The following is a 21,341-nucleotide window of genomic DNA, read 5'->3' on the forward strand; positions in this document are numbered from 1 at the left end:
ATAGAAATCTAGAGAGACCTCAGCTTATTTTAAAACCTTTTTCTGACTTGTACTGCCATCATTCAACTTCATTTGAAAGTGGGAAATGGAAATGGAATGTATTGTTAATTGTAATCAGATTGACATCAACTTGCTAAGAATGCTTTCAGCAAATTACTGTCCTCTAAAAAAGCACAGAGTTGGAAAGAACCTGTGATTGAACTTTAGTGAGGTGAAGATAGAAAAATCTATTAATATTTTTGCCCTATCCATGGGATTTAATCAGACAGCAAGACTTGTCTGAAATAAAAGGCCTTTTCACACCAGGATGTGAAACCCTTACAAAAGGAAATTATTTATTTTATTTTCCATAACACTTAATGAAGCATTTAGCAAAGGTTGAAATGGACACACAACGTTCTACAAGGTGCATAAACCCCAAACCCCATATTTGTTTTAGTGAGCTATTCCCACACTTACTGCTGATACTCAATATACTAACTCTTTATAACTCATGCTATAAATCAGAAATGTGTGCAGCTAACTGAACATATCACTAGCTAACCTTAATTTTTAACTTTTTCTTCCACATTTTCCCATTTTTGCAGCCTTATCTCAGTCCAATTGTCCAAGAAAAATGGTTTGGTTGCAGTGCTCCTGAAATAAGTTGAGAAAGAAAAACAATAAAAAGGGGCCAAGTATCAGAACTTTCTAATATGTGGGGGGTTTTGCCAGCTCAAGTCTGATTAATATTAAGTGATAGAGCTGATCATCTTCCTGGATTATTCTTCAGGATTCAGAAAGCAGCAGCTCATGGCTCTACCAGGTTATAAATACATAATCTATTACTAAGCGGTCACCTAAGAGTATAAAGATCCTGTCATATCATGAGATACAAGTATTAAATGTTTAATTTGACCACACACTGGTCTGGTGAGAGAATTCATGTGAAACCAAAGCAAAAACTCAATCCCAAATTCGCATTGGGTCTTCAACATTAAATTTGCCAGGGTAAAAATTAATTCTAAAGTATCAAACTGTGCCTTTAAAACAAATCCTATGAAAGAGAAATTGTGGAATTTTATTGCTAGACTCCTATGGATTTTTCTTAGATGTTAGCCAGTGTCCACACAGGACACTGCTGGGCCTGTACCCTTCCACTCTCTTGCTATTCGAACAGTTTAGCTTGTCTGTATTCCCCAGAGTGCAGGAACTGCCATTCCTGTTTCACTTCGACACAGCAAGGAAGAAAGAGAATAAGATTTTGAATTCCCCTTCCATGCTCATTCGAGGGCCCGTAGGGAGCAGAACAAGTCTGAGTCTTATCAGAAAAAGGCCAAGAGATACAGCTAGTGAGTATGCTTTGGCCCTCCTGCCAAGATGTCTGGAACTGTTAAAAGTAGATTACATGTAAACAAGACAGGAACAAGACACTGGGTATTAGACCGTAAAAGTATGTCACTTCTCAGCGAAGAGGTAGTTGCCAGTAGGAAGTTCAGAGATGATGCTGGAAATACACTTTGCAAAGGAGGAAGAAAGTGAGGAAAGAAAGATTCTGTTAGAATAAGCTGTAACTGGATACTCCTGTAAGTATTCAAGGTTGGTCATCTAAAGGTGTAAAGCAGCTGCCAGGGTCAAGCCTAAGCCTTCCAATAGCAATGAAAGGGTGCAGCTTCTTTCCAAAAGACAATTAATGGACTGAAAGCGACTAGCAGCTGTTGAACTAAGTAACAAGACACACTGTTTAGCTATGCTCGGAGGCAGAGAAATAGAAAAAATTATATTGTAAAAAATTTCTGAATTCTAATACCAAGAGCTCAGATGTTGACTAGTTGCAGTAGTGCAGTGGTTAGCAGTGAGTCAGAGCAGGCTCTGCTGATAGTCAAGGTTGTCAGCCTTCCTGCAGAATAGCTACTGCTCAGGCAGTACAGAAATTCCGGTCCTTTCTGTGATCCTGTGCTGCACATATGCAATACAAGGAACTGAGAAAGTTAAGCCTCTTAATTTTATACTCTCAATTCTCATTATGCAAGGAACATCTCAGGGATGTTAGGAATGAGCAATGTACAAGCAAGACCAATGAAGCTGAGGGGAGGTAGCCCTTCAGCTCTTAAAACTTCTTTCTATAAAACAAGGAGAATTTGTCAGGGTAAAAAAAAACCACAAACTGTTGTGAATAAACTACCTTGATAATTGAGGATTTACTGTTTTCTCACCTGAGCTACCTTAAACTTGGCCATAGGGTCATTCACTTATTTAGTGCTTCTTTCTCCCACAAACACTTCCTCTCTCATCTCACGTTCCCAGAGGTCCCTTGTAGACTATATTTAATTAGTCACCACTTTCTGCAAATACCATCCAGCTGACAGGATTTGGGGAGGACTGCTCACCTGCTCATCAAGCACTACCCAATTCCTGGCATTTGCATTAGCTGAGCTGTGGTGCCTGTTTATCAGGCTTGATGCTTTCCCCAGTTCAAAAATCAAGCAAGAGACAGCCTTTTTATCTACCCTGCTCTAATCCAATAACTTCTACACTTGTAGGAGCCAAGAGGCTGCAGCTCTGGTTTGGAGCTGGCAGGATCCTGAAGCTGCTATTTTGCAAATAGACAAAACCCATTACTCAGCTAGTAAGCAGTAGCATATTTCTGGCAAAGGAGAGGATGATACCTTTTAGTAGGGACCGGGGGAAAGTTAGAGAATCCAAAATTACATGAGAGTGAAATGAGTACAATCTGCTATTAACAGGCTCACTTAACATCTGCAGCCCTGAAGGATTTGGCTTTATGGGTCACATGATATTCTTCCAACTCCTTCAGGACTGGCCCAGAGTTTCAGTATATATTGGAGAGGTATCAGAATGTAATCCTTTGACTGAGTTGGTAATTTGATTCTAGTTGCTTCTGACCAGTAAGGCTTTCACAAGTAGGAAACAGATTTCCATGTGTCTTGGCCCCACTATCAGACTGGAAATTCTGCCTCCCTGGCTTCCTGTACATATTCTTGTTTTGTTTGAGGGGATCAGCTACTAGATCAGACCTTCTGGTTTCCGTGTTTGGACCATAACAAGTTAACACTGTTACAAAGCTCAGGCCCAATTAGCCATCAGTTGCACTTGGTAGGCAAATCCAAAGGAATGTGTTAATGTTTAAATTATTTGCACAGCCTAGTTAGCATTAGTGTATGGCACCTAAAGTCACACATGCTTGCTCTTTCTGCTGTCGGAGCCAAATCATATTCTGGGCACAAAATACAGGCACAGCACTGCTTCAAGAACTGATCACTGCATTCAGGGAGGACTTCCAGACCTTCTGAAAAAGGAACCCCATGTCCTTAAACAGCTGAAGAGAGAAATACTGTATAGTTAAGGGAATAAGAGATATAGAAACAATTTTTTTTTTCTTTTCTTTTTTTTTTTTGCTTTCTTTATTGCTGGCTCCATGACTTTGTATTCCTGGTTATCCGGTGCCAAGTCTCAATGGAAGGCATGGAAATCCACGCTGATAGCCACCTAGCAAGGGTATATCCTGAGAAAAAGTCTGAGGTCTCTCAAACTGCAATAAAACAGTGCTCTCTGCTCAAATCACTGGAAGTGTGGGTTATATATATGCTACCACTGGGTTTTTAAAAAAAGATCACAGCTGCTGGGCTCTGTGCTAAATCTGTACTGCCCATCCCTGTGGGTTAGGGGGATTTTAGGTACTGTGAATGGGCCCAGCTCCACCGTGGAACTGCACTTCCTGCCTTGCAGAGGAATCCCAGTAATGCTGTCGATCCTGGCAACTCATCATTAGGCAAATCAGTGTCTGTCCAACCTCCCAGGGCACTCCAGAATTCCAAATGTAGGTGTCTCTGAGACTGGTTATATAGAATAATTTTTCCGTACTCTTGCCTTGAAAACAGAAACTGCACTTCATCAAAGTATTGCTTCGGAACCTGTCTCAACTTTAATTCTCAATGCCCTCCCTTTGAGAGGCGTATTCCATGTCACTGGACTCTCACCATCATACATTCTGCATCTATGTTTCTCTGGTTTTAAAAGTATCCATTAGTTTGCTGTTATCATAGACAGACATTGTCCGTACTGAATAAAGCAATCTCATGCCCACGACTCACTGATGTACACCCGGATGAAAACTGAGTCTGTTTTCTGCCACACAGACAGTTCTGGCAAAAGAAAGCAGGAAGACACACATGACAGGAGTTAGCCAAGCAGTAATAAGACTCACCTGAACATATACATCTCTTAATTGTTAAATGAAACTTGTTCCACAACAGCTAATATTTTTTTAAGGGGATAATTCATTCCATTCATAGTAGATTTAATTGTGCTCTGATTGTTCACACCTGGCAATTTTGTTTTGCAGCACTTTTTTTTTCCCCAAAGCCCTTTCAAAGCATAGAATGGGCCTTGAGCCAAGTATAGTATATGTTTGAAGCCCGAAATAAATGGAATGGGATTTGCAGAGCCAGCTCTAGACACAGATAAAGTATGCAGATGCTGGGGCAGTTGCCTGCTTTGCTTCTGCCAGAGACCTGCCACTGCTACTGCCAAAGGAAATGATGCTCTGAGTAGACTAAATACTTGTCCATCCCTCTTGCAAGAAGCAGTGGTCATGGCTCCTTGTTCTGGCACGAGCAGGAGCACCATGCCTGCTACTTCATCACAGTGCTGCCGTCTCCTCCAACAGCACTCATTCACAGGGTGGTGGAATTCTGCATTTCCTTTACCTCTGAGCCAGCTCTGCTTCCTGCATTACTCTGGATTCAGCCTTTTCATTGATATTTGTCTTGTTTAAATTGGTATGCAGGATAATTAAATAATTTTGAAATCTTCCCATTAGCCATTCTGAAATATAACCCTGAACAAATCTGAGAGTATTGGAATATTTTTAATATATCATTAGGCTTCCATCCCTCACATATTGTTCTTTCTATTATTTTTCTTGATTTTTCAAAAGACCTTCCACTCAAGTGACCCCATCAGAACCTCCCTCTCAATTTCTCTTTACCCTTGAGGTCCCATCCAGAGACCAGGATTCATTATACTGCCCACTGTTCTCCCACAGTCCTAAGAGATTTCCTCTCCTTCAATGAACTTATACTTTAAATGGGCAAGAAGAGAAAAGGGTATGAGAGCAAGTCAAGCGACAGAAAAGTGAGCTGATTTCCTCTGCGTTGGGAGCCATATTATTTGTTTGACACACCCAAGAGTCCAATGTAACAGTGCCTGGCACAGGGAAGAGCCTGCAAAATGAATGTAATATACCCTAAGACAACAGAAAATCTGTCCTTTATAATGGAAGGCACATAAAACTAGAAAGAATCAATTCAAATAGCCCCAGAGAGTGCAAGATGGACTGAGAGAACCTGCATGGATATACAAGGGATAAACTTCATGCCAGCCAGCCCAGGCAATTCCACTGAATTATTTCATCGGAGGTACAGTCAGTGCTGAATAAATTCTTCACTAAAATCAAAATTTAGCAAAAATAATTTAAATCTGTGGTGGCAGGCAGGAGAGGAGGCCTCAACAGGGTTTCAGAGCAGATAGAAAAAGAAAAACAATTTCTGAAGTCTAGTCTCTCTTGTTTTAATTAATTCCTTCTTCTAACCTATCAAACTGTAACATGAAAATAGCTCTGATTATACTCTAGGGCAGTTGTTTACATGCATATTCACCAATTCTCCAGTGAGCAGATTTCTGAAGCAGATCACTCACTGCTTAATTTTCTCAGCAAAAGGAATGTAGAAATCTATCCACAGTGAAAGCATCCATGCTCTTCAGGGGTAAAAGATAAGGGTTGTATAGTCAAACCAGAAGCAAAATCTGAAGAGATGTAAAATACTCATCATGTCTATTGATTTTAAGCTGCCTGGAAGCATCTCCTGGGAATATTTCTCTAGATATTATCTCTGTAATCATAGTATTCTCAATTGTAAATTCAACTGCTCTGTAGCAGTGCATTTGTATTTCAAATACATGAAAGTGTTGGACTGATAAATGCATTTCTAGCAGAGATCAAGTGACAAATTCATTAACTGGATCAGGTTCATCAAGGTAGAATTGGTTTTCTCAGTGATATTTCTTCCATTTCTGACTCCAGTCATTGACACTACTGAGCTGGTGCCTGGTTCTCTTCTCCCACAAGTAACAAACACTAAAGCAAGTAAGACTTTGAAGGACTGAGATCCATTGTTTGAAAATATCTATTGACAACAGCCTTTTTGTGAAAAAGCAATTTGAGAAAACAAGACATTTAGGAACCTGGACATTTTGGGACAGTGATCTGCACTTACAGGCAACCAGATAATCTATCTTTGATTGAAAGGCTGTTCCAGAATCATGTTGTTTTGTCATTAGATGTGTTCTAATTTCCAGCAGAAAATGTAATCATGATCAGTTCTGTTCAGTTTCTTCTTAAACCATCACTTTTCTTTAGAGGAAATAATTTTTGTCCTTCCCTGTCATGTTTAAAATATTAGCCATATCCCCACTCAGTTTTTCTTTTTTTGGACTGATCTAGACAAACTGTACTTTTGAGTTTGTTTTCTCAGGTGCCTCAAGTCTCAAAAAAAAAATGCTTTTGTGCATCTCTTCAAGACTGAATCCATTTCTTGAAAAGGGGTGACTGAGATTCTTCATAACATTCCCAGAGACATCACTGCCCTTTCCCCAGCATGCCAGCATTTTCCCCTCTTGCAGAAACACCTCACACCGTAGTTTACTGAAGCTGCTTAGAAAACAGATCTTTAGCCTATGTATTCAGTGAATAAATGAAAGTTACTGAGCCACTAGATATAATTTAGGATATATCTTTAGGGATAAAGGAATATATTTCAGTCTTAAGTGTTAGCATAATTCTACTTACCATGTAAAACATGTGCCATTTTAAAGGGATGTCTTGTAATTATTTGATTCTCTGGAGGCACCAGGCATGGATTGCTGGAACCGTGCAAGCACAGACCAGTCTTTGCACAAAAGAGCTGCTATTCTCAGTAAAGTTAATCCTACTCTATATTCAGTATGATTTTATTCACACATTCACATCCCCCTACTTAAAATCATCGCAGCAGATTTTGGAAAAGGTATGAAATATAAATACAAGCACAGTTGATGTATGCAGTAAATACATCCATATATTTAGAAAAGACCTCTTACGTAGTCCATTCCTAGATGACAAAATGAGTCAGTGATTATCTAAAGCTCCCAAACTTAGAGGCTCCAAGGAAGACTGTTGAAAAGTGGGGAAAAGGGAGAATTACATTGGCACTAGGGGACTTGGAAGGTAGCTTTTAATGTATTACTAATTTATGCAGCTGATACCTTAAGCATTCTAATATTCCAAATTAGGAAACATAAACATTGTTCCAAATTTGTCTCCTTAAGATTGATAAAAATTCGCTTCTAGACACAGAAGTCTTCTCAGCCAGATACTTACTGCCAGCTACCCCATAATGTTCTCCATGTTGAAACAAAGCTTTAACTGTACTCAAAGAGGGCAGCTGAAGTGGTGTAAAGATTGCCTGAAGTAAAACCATAAAAAACGAGTGAAAAAATGGATCTGCTGCTGGGACACTGGAACAAAGCATTTATGATAGAGAAAAATTAGGGGTAAATGATTCATGATGGCCTAATTACATTAGAAACAACACTTAGTTATTTGAAGAAAAAAACCCAGTGTAAATAGGAGAAAAGGCAGCACTTAGGTGCTGATATTTGTTTTCCTGCATGTGGAAAACTATTCCTCGGGTTTTGCCATTATGAAAAACTCATCATAAAAATAAGTGCCTCAGAGAAGCTGTTGTGTATTATCATTCACAGCACTGGAAAGCCACTGCTAATACTGACCCTAAAGGAGACATAGAAGCAAGTATAGTTCCCATGGGAAATGTCCACAGACAACAGGTGTATTTTGGCACCTATACAATGCATTTATGGCTGTTCCTTCCCACAGGAAATAACAAAATGCATTTAAACAGTATACAAACTATCAGATGTCACTGAATTATATTGCAAAGATGATCTCTAACCCTTAAAAGAGTGACTGTTTTTATTCTATAGCAATAGTCTATAAGTTTTAAGACAGTAAAGTTAACTGATGTTTTTCACAATATGCAGATGATCAGCTTCCTAAGTAGGAGACTCAAAATGAAATATTATTAACAATTTATGATTATTTCCATGCAGATGCTGAATGACTAATTCCTATCATATTTTTCCACAGTTGCAGGAGGGAGTGTTTCTGCACCTGCTTCTCTTCCCGCAAATCTAATCATCAGTAAAATTGTACTCAGCCAGCTATTAAATTCCAGATCAGTTAATATATTTCATGCATTTAAAGAGTGACAAAATATGAAGTCATATAGCCACAATAAAATGCCACAGTGATACCAAGAAAAGTGATCACAAGCTTGTAAAGCTTCACAGTATTGGATTTTGTTGCAATAACACCCTAGATCAAAGCCAACGTTGGATATTCATATACAAACTAGAGTACCCCATTAATGCAATAAAGCAAAAGTTTGGGAAAATGGGATCTGTGTCTGCAGATTTCTTTGAGAGCTCAAACTTGTTGTTAATTATTAGAAATGTATGCAAAACTGATTAGCTTATGTCCTTATACAGAGTAAGGCGTCTTAGCATTTTGAGAACAGAAAGTTCATTACTTTGTTAGTCATAAATCCTTGCATTTTGTTGATACACCTGTATTGAACTGACTGCCTTGAGTCAGAATGAAACACTATTTGTGTTTTGGCAATACAAGTATTTAAAGGCATCAACAAACAAAATCAAACATTGCAAGTAGCTCCAATTCTACCGAAACTGCTCTCTCAACCTGCCTAATACAGTGATAATTATTCATTCATGTATTTATAGTCAAAGCATGGCATATTTTTTCTGAAATATATTTTCTGAAAATAGTGGATTTAAAGTATATACATACATATACATATGTGTATGCATATTCATACACTTTTACTTCACAAAAGGCCACCCACATGGTTTGATAAATATAGATGGATAAATAGGTAGGTATGGTATATTTTCCACTGACAGATTACTTAATGCTTTGCAAAATTTTAACTATATCAATTGGAGTATTGCCTGCCATATTTTTATGTTAAAATGCCTTAGATATTTCTGAAAATACAACAAAGGAAAAAAATGTGGGTGTACTCATAGCAAAAAAAATACCAAATTATATTTTTCATTAAGAAGACCTCAACCTGTCTGCTTTGGAACTGGGACCTAAAATATTCCAAGGGTCCTTCCAGAGTGTCAATTTATGCTGTAACTAACATAGGCTTGCCAAGCTGGTTAAAAAGGCTTTAAACTAAAGTTGTGAAAGAAAACTTCAGTCAATCCCAGTCCTACCAGTTTTATGTCAGTGTCATTAGTAGATTTCCAGAACCTGGAGAGGTCCCTTCCAACCAAAACCATTCTATCATTCTGTGGTTTTTATAAACTTTCAAAATTGCACACTGCAAAAGCATTAGTTTGGCACCTAAATCTCACATAGGTTCAATCTCAGTCAAGTGTTCCTGACTCTAGAGTTTCAAGACTGAATAAGACTTCCTCCCTAACTCTTTCTGGCATGTGAATCTTGTTGTAGTGTCTGGCTTCCCAAGAGGGGACATGGAAATGGTCTCTCACCTTCAGCATTGCAGCAGTTCGTGAACTAAGAGGAGCCAGTGGCCATACAGGAAACATAGTTGGGGATTGAACTGATAGGCAAAACTGGAGATGAAGAGAAGCCATGGTAAGAGCTTGTTAGAAGAAGGGGGGAAAAAGGACAAGAAATAGGATGAGAAAAAGAGTTGGGTTTTGTGCCTGGTCAGAAAGATACTGAGAGGTATGGAAGCCAGCAGGCCTTTTGCAGGGAAACACTCTCTCCTAAAATGTGTTAAATTAAGCTGGTAAAGCAACATCTCTGTATTTCTATAGTGTCATAAACAGATATTAACTTCACTGATTACAAATGTCCTTATCTTCCTTCCTTTTCTGCTTCATGGACATTCCCAGCTTCACCATATTCTCATGTACTCTGTTAGCATCTGTGTCTGCACTGGAGAGCTACTGGTCCAGTCCCGGTAGATTACCCCAACTAGAGGGATTCATGGTTCCATAGAGGCCTGGTTTTCGATTAGGGAATTATATTTAACATATTCATTAAGGTATATTGTTCCAATCCCAGAAGCACTTTTACATTATTTAATACTGTGGTCATGGATAGTTCTGGTAACTCCAGGAATAGAACTGCCACCCCCTCACAGAAAATGGATTGTTTGACATTTTTTATTAACTCCAGCCTTTGTTCTGTGGAGATGACAGCCAGTTACCTACATTGGCATGACTGGTAGGAAAGTAGGTAGCAAGTGCTGCTGACAGCATCTTGAAAGTCTGCAATGCTAAATCAGCACCACTACCACGTGCCTTCTCAATGAGGACGGGACGTAGAGGTAAAGTCGTGACAGTATGTTCCAAGGTGTCCCCGTGGTTCTTCCAGCTTGCTCTGCCAATGTTTCATCTCAGGTTATTAGTATTTATAAAAGCAGGTCCTTAAAATAGCTTTATGGTGTTAATAGAAGCAAAAATAGCGGTTCTTAACTCATTCATACTGGGGTAAAATAGGGCTAAATTGGGCAAGTACAGAAATCATAATAACACAACCCAGTTTAAGGGTGACTTTCAAATCTGCTTCAGGTCTTAAAAAGCACAGATTTTAAGCTAAAATCAGACCAGGACACATTCCTTCCTTATTCATAGAAAATGCTTCTCCCTTTAACAGATGTAAGATTTGGGGTGACTTTGGCTTAAAGGCTAAAATCTGTTCACTGAATCTTCCACTCACAAATGGAGCAACCACAGACTTCTCCAGCTTCTGAAAAACACATTATTTGGGAAAAATCATTCAGATTTGCAACTGACATTTGTAAAACAGACCAGTGTATTCTATTGTTTTGAGTTGACTCTGGCTAGACAGCAGGTGCCCACCAAAGCCATCCTGACACTTCCCTTCTCAGCTGGACAGGAACAGGAGAGAAAATGTAATGAAAGGCTCATGGGTGGAGATAAGAACAAGGAGAGATCACTTAACAATTACCATCAAGAGCCAAACACACTCCACTTGGGGAAATTAGTTTATCGCCAATCAAATCAGAATAGGGTAATTAGAAAATAAAACCTAAACCTTAAAACAACTTCCCACTATCCCTCCCTTCTTAACTTCATTCTCAGTTTTCTCTGTCTCCTCCCCTCAAGTGGCACAGGCGGACAGCAATGGGGGCTGTGGTTAGTTCATCACACATTGTCTCTGCTGCTCCTTCCTACTCATGGGGAGGACTCCTCACACTCTTCCCCTGCTCCAGCATGGAGTCCCTCCCATGGGAGACAGTTCTCCATGAACTTCTCTGGCATGAGTCCTTCCCATGGCCTGCAGTTCTCCACAAACTGCTCCAATCTGGGTCCCTCCTATGGGGGGCAGTCTTCCAGGAACAGGCTTCTCCAGCATGGGTCAACCATGGCGTCACAAGTCCTGCCAGCAAACCTTCTCCAGCGTAGGCTACTCTCTCCACGGGTCCACAGTTCCTGCTAGGAACCTGCTCCATGCAGGCTCCCCATGGAGGAGCATCCTCCTGCTCCAGCATGGGGTCCTCCACAGGCTGAAGGAGCACAGCTGCCTAACCATGGTCTGCACCACAAACTGTAGGGTATTCTCTGCTCCTGCTCCTGGAACACCTCCTCCCCTTCCTTCTCCACTGACCTGGGTGTCTGTAGAGTGGTTTCTCTCACAGATTCCAAGTCTACTCTTCAGCTGCAGTTCCAGAGAGAACTCTCATATAAAATATGGAGAGGAGAGCATGAGGGGGCATTGCATTTACTTTTCTTACCAAAGTATTTCTTAAATAGGCATAGCAGTCTGCATGAGTCTACTCTGGGTACAGTGGATCAATGACTACCTGTCACCAAAATTAATGAATTATTCGCTTTTCTTCTCTAGACAGTGGAATAATGTGTTGATAATATTTCACTGAGAAATCTACTTTTTTTTTTTTCCATATTGGCTGTAGGTATCCTCTGTGATTATTTTCAGAAGAGCCACAGACAATATTTGAAGTAACATACTGCATGTTCTAGGACAAGACAAGGAAACACAACAGTATGTCCAAATTTGAACCTCACTTGACACTGGAGTCGGTCTCAATCACATCAGTGAAGTGTAAGGAAAGCTCTGGAGAAAGAAGACGAAAATGAGTTACTTTATCATGCTGTGGCATTAAAAAAAGTTTTAAAATTTGATAATCTGAAATACTTTATCATCAGGGTTTTGAGACTGATATTTTTGCTGTAGTAAACTACTAATTTTCTGAAGTGACTATATGATATTCTTTTTAAATAGGCTGATTTCTTATTTTCAGTACTTACAAATTTCTTAGAACTGTTTTCCTTTCAAGAAAGGAAACAACACAGTAACAGAATGGGGAGCTTTTCCCATTTTGTTTTCTTTTAAATTTGCAGTTGCTTTAGACAAACATGTTTGTCTGTTTTGCTGATTTCTGATTTGCGAATGCTAAAACAATATCCCACGTAAACTGCAGAGGCTGACAAATTAATTTTTGTGTTTTAATATCAGGCATATAAATCTTACCATTACTAATTATTTTTCGACCTTGCATATGAGAATAGGATTAGACTGACTAAAACTGACACTGATTATCTGAGACAGGATGTTATTAAATCCCTTTGGGGAGCTTTTGAAAGATCCACAACATTTAGAGCAGAGAGCTTTTCTCTGTATTAGCTCATTTAGGGAGCAATTACATGGGACTTACTACCAAAAAGATGTCGGAAAGAACACTGAAAAAACAGCTAAAGTGGAATTTACACTCCTCCCATCTCTGTCAGAACATCTCACAACCTCACAGCCTTAAAATATTTTGTCAAGGTTATCTATAGCAAAGCTATTTGCTATATATCAGTTAAAGGTATGAGATAGGTTAGATTAACACTACATGGAGAAGAACTGGCAATGGATCTGAAGTCAGCAGATATTTATCCCTGTTCAAACAGCTTCTTTGCACCAAGAACCCAAATTTAATTAATTTTGCAGGCTTGAAAAGTCTAATGTTTTCATTTAAGCCATCTCAGAATTTGCAAGTTTAGTTGTTTCACCAGAAGACTCCTATGGAAGTTTTCTCAGTGAAGTGCAGGAAAACATGCAAAATGCACTGATTTGAAAAATCTCCACCTCATTCTGGAAAAATCTGTGACTGAATTCCCAGATTTTTAATTTTTTTTCAAAATTAAGATTTCACAGATGACTTTTAGGAGAATTTTACAATTTTGCAAATCTGCATGCTGAAAAGTATGCAGATACAAAATGAAGAGCCAAGTAAAGACCATTTCAAAAACGCTGTTCCTACAATGGACTGTTTTCCTTACACCCATAGCTGAGAATGAAAATACATAGTGAAGTACTGCAGTACTGCAGAACTGTGTGTATTAAATATGTACACACCTATTGATTATGAGATTTGCAGTTTGGGAACATCAGAAAAGCTGTGAGAGATGCATAATTCAAAGTAATAGTGACTTTTCGCTGAAGAACCAACAACATCGAGGTGTTAGAATCGAGAGATTTATTCTCGATTCCACTCTGATTTTAAAGCTGATATTGATGTAAATTCATGTGATGGCAACACTTAAAACTTGGGACCTCACATTTTTTCTGTCTTCCCTGGGTGTCTTCACATACTTAATCCAAGTCCATTACGAAAAAAGTTAAAAGATACTTAAGTGATCCTTAAGAACAACTCAGTGGCACAACTAAAGTAACATGCAGGGTTATCCTTTCCAATAAACACTGCTCTTCTGCTCTCTGTAGCACAGTTATTGCTCCTGAAATGTGTCCTATATGTAAAGATCTGTGTGTGGACCAGAAGGTTCCTACTTTTCAGTACCCACTGGTAATTGATGGTGAATACTAGAAGATAGGATTTTCTGCATGTGTAGTGATCACTGACCACAGGGAAAGCTTATGCAAAAATTCTGGTTCATAAATATGTATATACTTGAGCGAGGAAAAACTGATTTTTTTATTGAGTTTGTCCTTCCAGGCATGTTATGTGGCATTTCTGATATTGCAAAGGAATGCAGCAATACAGTATGAGGTATTGTGTATCTCCAAACACTGTAGTCCTTACTCAGATTTTACTCAGGAAAAACTACCTTTCACTTCAGTAAGAATTTGCTTCACTAAGGATTGAACAGACTGTTTTGAATCTTACCAGCATCGCTTGACGCTAATATTGGACAACAGTTCTCATTGCTAATTTGCCTGCCTCACTGGCCTTCTCCTGGGCTCAGGATCTGCTTTTGCTGTGTGTTATTCATAGCTTCTATTGCTAGTTCAGATCGCGTCTCTTTGTGCTTTTCATTCCCAGCAAATATTTTGTAGCTATTGTTCTGCTGATGGTAGATGAGCATGGAACCTGGTATGCAGAACTTGAACCTCAGCCCAGATTCAATTAACACTGTTAAACATTTTCTCACTATGGTGCTCAGAAGGAATTTTGATGACCCTCTTTCAAGGAAGCATAAATTTGTTTAAGCTGATGTTTTTACAATGCAAAAATATAAGAGCTTGATTCACAAATCTTAAGGCCAAATGCTTCTCCAGTAAAATAGATGGAGTAGCACTTATTTACAGCCATCATAAGGTCAATTGTAAATGCTTATTCTGACCTACAGTAGTCATACAAGAAAGTTACTAAATGTGTGTGCTGTAGCATCACTTTGTTTTGTAGTTTTAATACTGCTTTAAAGTAAGATATCCTGAATAATAATTAGTACCAAATTATGCCATAGCCTACTAATATGCAGCAAATCTAGCTAGGTTATCACTCGTATGTCTTATGAGCCACACCTAGCCATGGTTTATCCTCTATTCATGCTACAGGGTACGAAATTCCTGGGTGCCAACCTGCCTATGGCAACCTAGAATTCTCCAGGGCAGGCTCGCAAAATCTTCACCTACTCTCTGGGACAGGTAACTAATAAGTGCTGTTTTGTGAAGTTATGCTTTCTTTCTAACTTTCTGATGTCCATAAAAATGTTCCATTTCTTCATGTCAGTCTGTAGTCTCTCATTGTTCAGTTCCACTATGTTTTCTGAACTAGGGGATTAACAGCAGATCTGTTTACTATAGTACTCTAGATGCTTGCCTCATCCAAGCCTGTAACAATTGTAATAACTTGCATAATTGTAATAACTTGCATAAAAACTGAAAGTTGTTTAAGAAGCTGCAAAATCCACAGCTGCCTTCTACCAGTTAATCTTTTTTTCTGATGGAGTGGTTCTGACAATACTGATGCATTGCATTTTACTGTTGATACCACAGTTATCTGGGCAGCTCACCGAACTTTCTTAATTGCTGGTATGTATATATTCTCTCTCCTTTATCAGGTTTTCATTAATCTTAGGTCTCCTGAAATAAGGATTTTCTCAATGCTATAGGTACAGAATGTTGAAAGGCTGGGGGATTTATTACTGATTCTAGTTTACATTCCTATGCAGCATGTAATATAAGTTTAAGTAATGACTCGTTTTTCCGTATTTTGCTTAGATTCTCTTCTACTTTTCTCCTGAATATACTCTCTGTTCTTTTTTGCTTGACTTTATTTCAAGTGGCAGGTATGTAGAAGAAATGTCATTCACTAATCCTAAGGCTTTCAATGACATATGAAATATTGTAATATACGTCAAAGTAAGAAAGTAATTAGGTAAAAAAATAAAGATAGACTAAGCTTTAGATTGGTTCTTGCAGTCTATTGATTTTCTCTGAATAATGTGTGTGAATTTTCATTTTAAGAGTGCTGCTAGTGTAGGAAAGGCATAAACGACATTCTTTGGTATTTTTTCACACAGTCTGTGAGTGAAAAAAATAGCAATCTTGGAAAAATGGTTTGAATTCCTCTTTTCATTCCCCCAGGGTTCTGCACATGCTCTCTACTCTTACCTGGGTTTAGATGAGCCTGATGCAAAAATAGCTTTGCTCTGCTGCTTGTCCTGGCTAAAATCAAGAGATGACCAGTGAAGTGAAATATAATCCAGGCATATAAAACTCTTTTACAAAATCTTTGACCTGATTCCAACTTGATTGACTATTTAGAAGTCTTTTAATATCAGAACAAATTCACACAGCCACAGTGTAATCACTGAGTTTGATCTCACATGCTGTTTTTAAATGGATGCCCACAGCAAAGTTCAGTCTTGGAATGATATTTAGTCGTCTTTTTGTAGGGCTTGCCAAAAAAATACCCTCATTTCCTACGCTTGTAGTTCTTACTTCCAAAATAAAAACCTTACTCTTGTGGAGGACAATACCACAGTTTATCTCCAAGGATACTAAAGCCCAAAATGCACAAATCCAGGATTTTAGCTCAGGCTATTTAGCCATTTCATAAAAAAAAAAAAAAAAGTAAAAATAAACAGCCATTGAAAGATAATTTTCATTTCCCTCCTTGCTTTCTAAAAAGCACAAAAGAATCCAAATTTTTAGGGAAATTTTAGTATTTCCTGAAAGCTTGCTTCTTTCTTTCCTGTTGATTAAGTCAGACCTTAATCACATTGTTTCAACATATCTAGACTTTAAAAATTTATCTGGAAACTTGCTTTCCAATTATATTGAAAAATACCACCTTGCTGAAGGAACTAAAATATCCTCCAAACATTTGTTTATAAAAATGACAGATAGTGAGTATGACAACTGTCAGCATTTACAAAATGAGGATAGGTTCTATTTTATACTGCCTGGTGCACCTTAACCTTTAAAAAACTAATGAGAAAGCTGTAACAGTATCAGCAAGAGAGTTAAAATAAAAACCCAAGTTTTGATTAACCCAGAATGCTCAAGTAATTCAATTATAAGGAAAAAAAAAAAAAGGTGGCCTGTGTTTAGGTAATCCACATCTCAAGGCACAAGAGTAATTTTTAGGAAAGTCTGGAGTAATGAAGCTGCTTCCTTACTCTTTGGGTAAGTGGTTCTTTAGGGTGCTACGCCCACAGGGTAGGTGGAACCAGAGGGCTCCTGGGTCCTCTCTGAAGAAGCACGTTGTGTATTGCTTCTCACAAGAATAGAGCAAACAGCTTTTCTGATGAATACCTGCTGCCTGATATGATTCCTCCACATTTGCAGAGAGCACCTTCATTTACTGGCTGACTCCAAAACTACAGAACAGCCAGTGTCAAGGTGTTGGACTGCTAACAAGAGTTCAGAGGAATGCAGTCCTGTTCCATGTCCTTTCCCATACACCCATAAAAAAAAAAGGTGACAAAATGGAGTCCTACACAGGAAAGCCAGTGCAGGCAGGAGAGCAGGAAGGATAAAACCTGAACTAATAAATTACAACATTTGCTTGGGAGAAAGGTTGTACGAAATGACGGCACAACGTACTGAGCAGTGGGGAACTTGCTGGAGGTGAACTCATTTATACTCTTGCAGAGTAGAAGACTTCTCAGTTAACAAGTCCCAAAATAGTGTGCTGCAGTGTATAAAACAAGGTAGGGCTTGAAATAATTAGCCAGAGATGACAGATGGCAACTCCTTTCTCTTTTTTTCCTTCTCTTCTGTTGCTGTAATATCAAGGTGATCAAAGAGCTGAGGATCATTTGTTATTGTAGGAAAACTAAAAATATCTTGAAATATTCAGACGAAATAAGTTCATTCAGGTAGCAGCAGTAGCTCTCACTGTTCCTGTTCAACACCTTATACGTGAGTCTGTGTAGTAAGTTTCCCTCAGATTCAGAATCACATGTGCACAGATGAGAATCTGGGTGTGCCCAGGCTTAGGAGTATTATAGAGTCAATTTATTAAATAAAATTATTAATTTATTTACTTTAATTGTTTGCTTGTGCTAACAAACCAGTGATCTATTCTACTGCCCGAAAGCCTTCAGAAAAGTCCCCAGAGTTCACCTCTCTGCCACTTTCCTTGAGTAATGTCATACAACTGTGTGTGAGGGGAACCAAATGATAAAGAATAGAGACTGTGGTAAAACTGACTGCATCAATAACTGTTAAAGGTGTCTGAAAGGTCAGTGCTGCATCTCACTCTAGGCAAGAATATTATTATTTCCTATGCTCTTTAGGAACAACATCTGGCAAGCATGGGCATTTTTTAAAGGCAAGCACTTGTGGACTCAAGTTAGAGATACAACAGAAGCTTCTATCTTGTAGGACTTCTGTCACAAAAGAGGATTAGAAGGCAACTGTGACCAGATGTAATTAAAATGAAAATTCAGTAATTTACTCAAATAACATAATATACACTGCTTATAAAGGAAAAAAACAGTAGCAACTACAGTTCCTCTCCCAGTCCAGTCCCAGTCCCAGTCCCAGTAGCAACTCTGTCTGACTGGTCCTAGAGCCCAAAAGTATATTTTATTTTCTCAACTGCTTCGTGTAGCTTTTCTGATGGAAGTGTTAAGCGAACACACCAAAATGAGTCCCTTAAGCCAGACAAAGATGAATTTCAAATTAGAGGAAAGAGAAAAGGATTGGGAAAGGAAGGAAATAGTTAAGGTGAGAGCAGAGATTATAACCTCTGTCCATCAACCTGTGTCTGGATGCTTTATACCAAATGAAACAGGAACAAAACTCTTTTCCTTCTGCCAAAGCACATTTCTTTAGTATTCCCCTACTGCACTTCCAACCTCAGCCCTTTAATAGAAAGACTAAGATCAATTTCGGCTTGCTCCTGGGCAGTGGGCTTCACCCATACTCATTACATTCCCATTACAAATAAACAGCACAATTCGGGAGGAACGACATTTCTGCCCCAGCACAGCTTGATCCAGATGAATCAGGGAGGTAAACAGACAAAAACAAAAGTGAGAAAGGTTTAATAACACAATTAAAATATAACTTTATAAGCTTGTGAGCTGATGCGGTAGGCTGCTTTCAGTAATTTCCAGAGGGAGTGCTTATCCATGACTACAAACCAAAGCAATCTAGAAGCTGGCCACTCAAAGCTGTAAGGAGCGATACTGCAACCAAAGGCAGCTTGCTCAATCACCTGGAGAGCTCTCTTTGGCTTCTAAATCATAAATTGAAGTCTACCTCTAATTTTGTTCCCTCGATTTCTCAATACCTCACTCTTTATTTTTTTTCTCCTTTCTTATCACTTCTTGGTAGTCTGGAATCCCTAGTGAGATGCAATGCAGACTGGTAGGACTCTGCCAGACATTAAAAAGCAGTCAACAACTGTTCAACAACTTCAAATCACTTTCTGTCTGGGGCAGCCCCCCCGATAGCCTGTGAAAGCAAGAACATATTTGTTGCAGTCAGTCTTTTCTGCTGCTTTTCTTATCCTTTCGTACCCTGCAACTTCACACTGTAACTCGCCATTTCTGCCAGCCAAATATTTTATGTAACCATATTGGCCTCTGGAAAACCAGAAAATGGTGGCTTTTACAGAGGTGAACCTTCTTCAAGTGTTATGTGAAGGGCAGAGAAAATGCTGTCTGAAGTTTGCCATGGCAGAAGTCACCTCCCTTTTCTCCCAGCTTCACCAGTTGACTTATTTCAGATGTGCTCCAGAGCACTAGGGGGCATTTGGACAATGCAGACAATTTGGAGTAGGGCATGAACATGAACAGAGTCCTTTATTATTGTAAGAAAATAAATATAAGCTTTCTATCTCTAAAGAATGAGTCAGAAAATTCATTCTTCCTGGAACTGCATGCCTGCTTTTTCTCTTCCATACGTATTTTCCACCTGTCCATCCCTTCATTTTCTAGCAACACAGAGAAACAAATTGAACAGGAGCAGTCCTTATTCAGACTTCTGTAGGATCACTCATTGAACCTAAAAGTTTGCATTCAAGCCACTGATGCCAACACTCTACCAGTCAGAGCTGAAAACAATCAGTTTCCACAGACTTTAGGGAGAGCCTAACAGAGGCAGTAGTAGGTAGCTTGGAAGAAGGCAGAGATTGCAGTAACTACTTCTGCTGCTTCCACTGTTTCCCTCTGCTTTAGTCACCTTTGAATTTGGTCACAGACTGTTTCGCTGTGCATTGCACTAATTTCTCACATACTCAGGTATTTAACCTCAGAAATGTCTCATAAGCAAAAATGGTTATCTCATTAATAGGAAACAGAAATGTATTTTGAAGATTCCAAATCAAGTTAGCAGAGGTATTAAATCAGTCCTCAGAGAGCTGGCTCAGCTCTTCAGTCTCTGTGCAGCCCTGCCCCAAGAACTATGCTGGGGTAGCCAGCACAGTTGCTCCTGGTGAACGGGGCACATCCTGGTTTGTAAGTCCACATTCTTCCTTCTCCAAGAGCTACTCTATGCCCTTGCTTACTTAGTGCTCTGCACAATAATGCACTCCCTGATTGCAGGTCTGGATTCCCACAGTGCATTATCATTTGCCCTTTGCATTTTTCAGTTCACTGGGGGAATCACAATTGCCTGCTGAACAAACTTCATTTAAAATAATCATAGATTATCTAAAATTTAAAATAATATAGATTAGTATCTATTTCTGAGAGCTGTAATTTAATTAATGATATTTCTATTTAATCCATTCAGAGTGTTAGGTTATGGATAGCATGTTTAAATAAAGGATAACCTGTATGTCTTTATTATGAGCAGATTTTAAAAATCTTGTCACGTTCCACTGACAATAATGGCATTCACTTAAGATAACTCAGTGCTGACAGATGGTCCTCTAAGGGATTTTTGCATGTCAACATGTAACTGAATTTTCATATCTTAATCACCTCATATTACAGATAATACTCAATACCCTCGTTGGACAGATATGTCTGTGGACTTCTTATATTTGCTATAGAAGTCACCCCTTCTGCAATGAAAGGCTGACTCCTTTCAATATACACAAAAAATAATTAAGTTTTTTTTTAAGAAAGGTCTCTCTTCTCTACCTCTAATTCATAAGCCCAGCACAGTTTAGACTCATTTACCATATAATGTCTCCTGCTGGGTCTGAATTTTTAATTGTGCAAATTATGAAAGAGTGAGGTACTCAAGTCCAAAGTGAAGCAAAATCTGCCTTCCAAAATCCAGTGATATACCTGTTTTAAAGTAGCTGTATCAACTCTATAGGTGCTCCAAATAGACTTTCATGCTAAGGATTTATCCCACAGCACTTCAGACTTCAACTGCTAAATATCTCTTTCTTTTCCCCACCTCCCTTCCAAATGACTATCTTTAATATTTCTCATAAAGGATCCCTCTTCTCTGGTTTAAATTCTGCCAGAATGCCTAGAACCTAAGGAAAGGACTCTCTTACTTGTTTTATGTGTCCATCAGTCATCTGGAAACTATCTGAGCT

The 21,341-nt window shown here is 38.8% G+C and overlaps 1 protein-coding gene across 3 annotated transcripts in view; it reads left to right on the forward strand.

The window, feature by feature from the left end:
- Window positions 1-21,341, forward strand: part of BEGAIN (brain enriched guanylate kinase associated) — a 161,668-nt gene that overhangs the window by 72,036 nt on the left and 68,291 nt on the right. For 2 of the 3 annotated variants that reach the window (XM_017807620.1, XM_017807621.1), the window contains exon 4: window positions 14,942-15,031. The exons of the other annotated variant lie outside the window; for it this stretch is intronic. In XM_017807620.1, coding sequence (XP_017663109.1) covers window positions 14,942-15,031 — 90 coding nt within the window. The remainder of the gene's footprint in view (window positions 1-14,941; window positions 15,032-21,341) is intronic. 3 annotated transcript variants of the gene reach the window in all.

The sequence above is a fragment of the Lepidothrix coronata genome, unplaced genomic scaffold, assembly GCF_001604755.1.
Source record: "Lepidothrix coronata isolate B3197 unplaced genomic scaffold, Lepidothrix_coronata-1.0 Scaffold19, whole genome shotgun sequence".
Classification (NCBI taxonomy): Eukaryota; Metazoa; Chordata; class Aves; order Passeriformes; family Pipridae; genus Lepidothrix; species Lepidothrix coronata.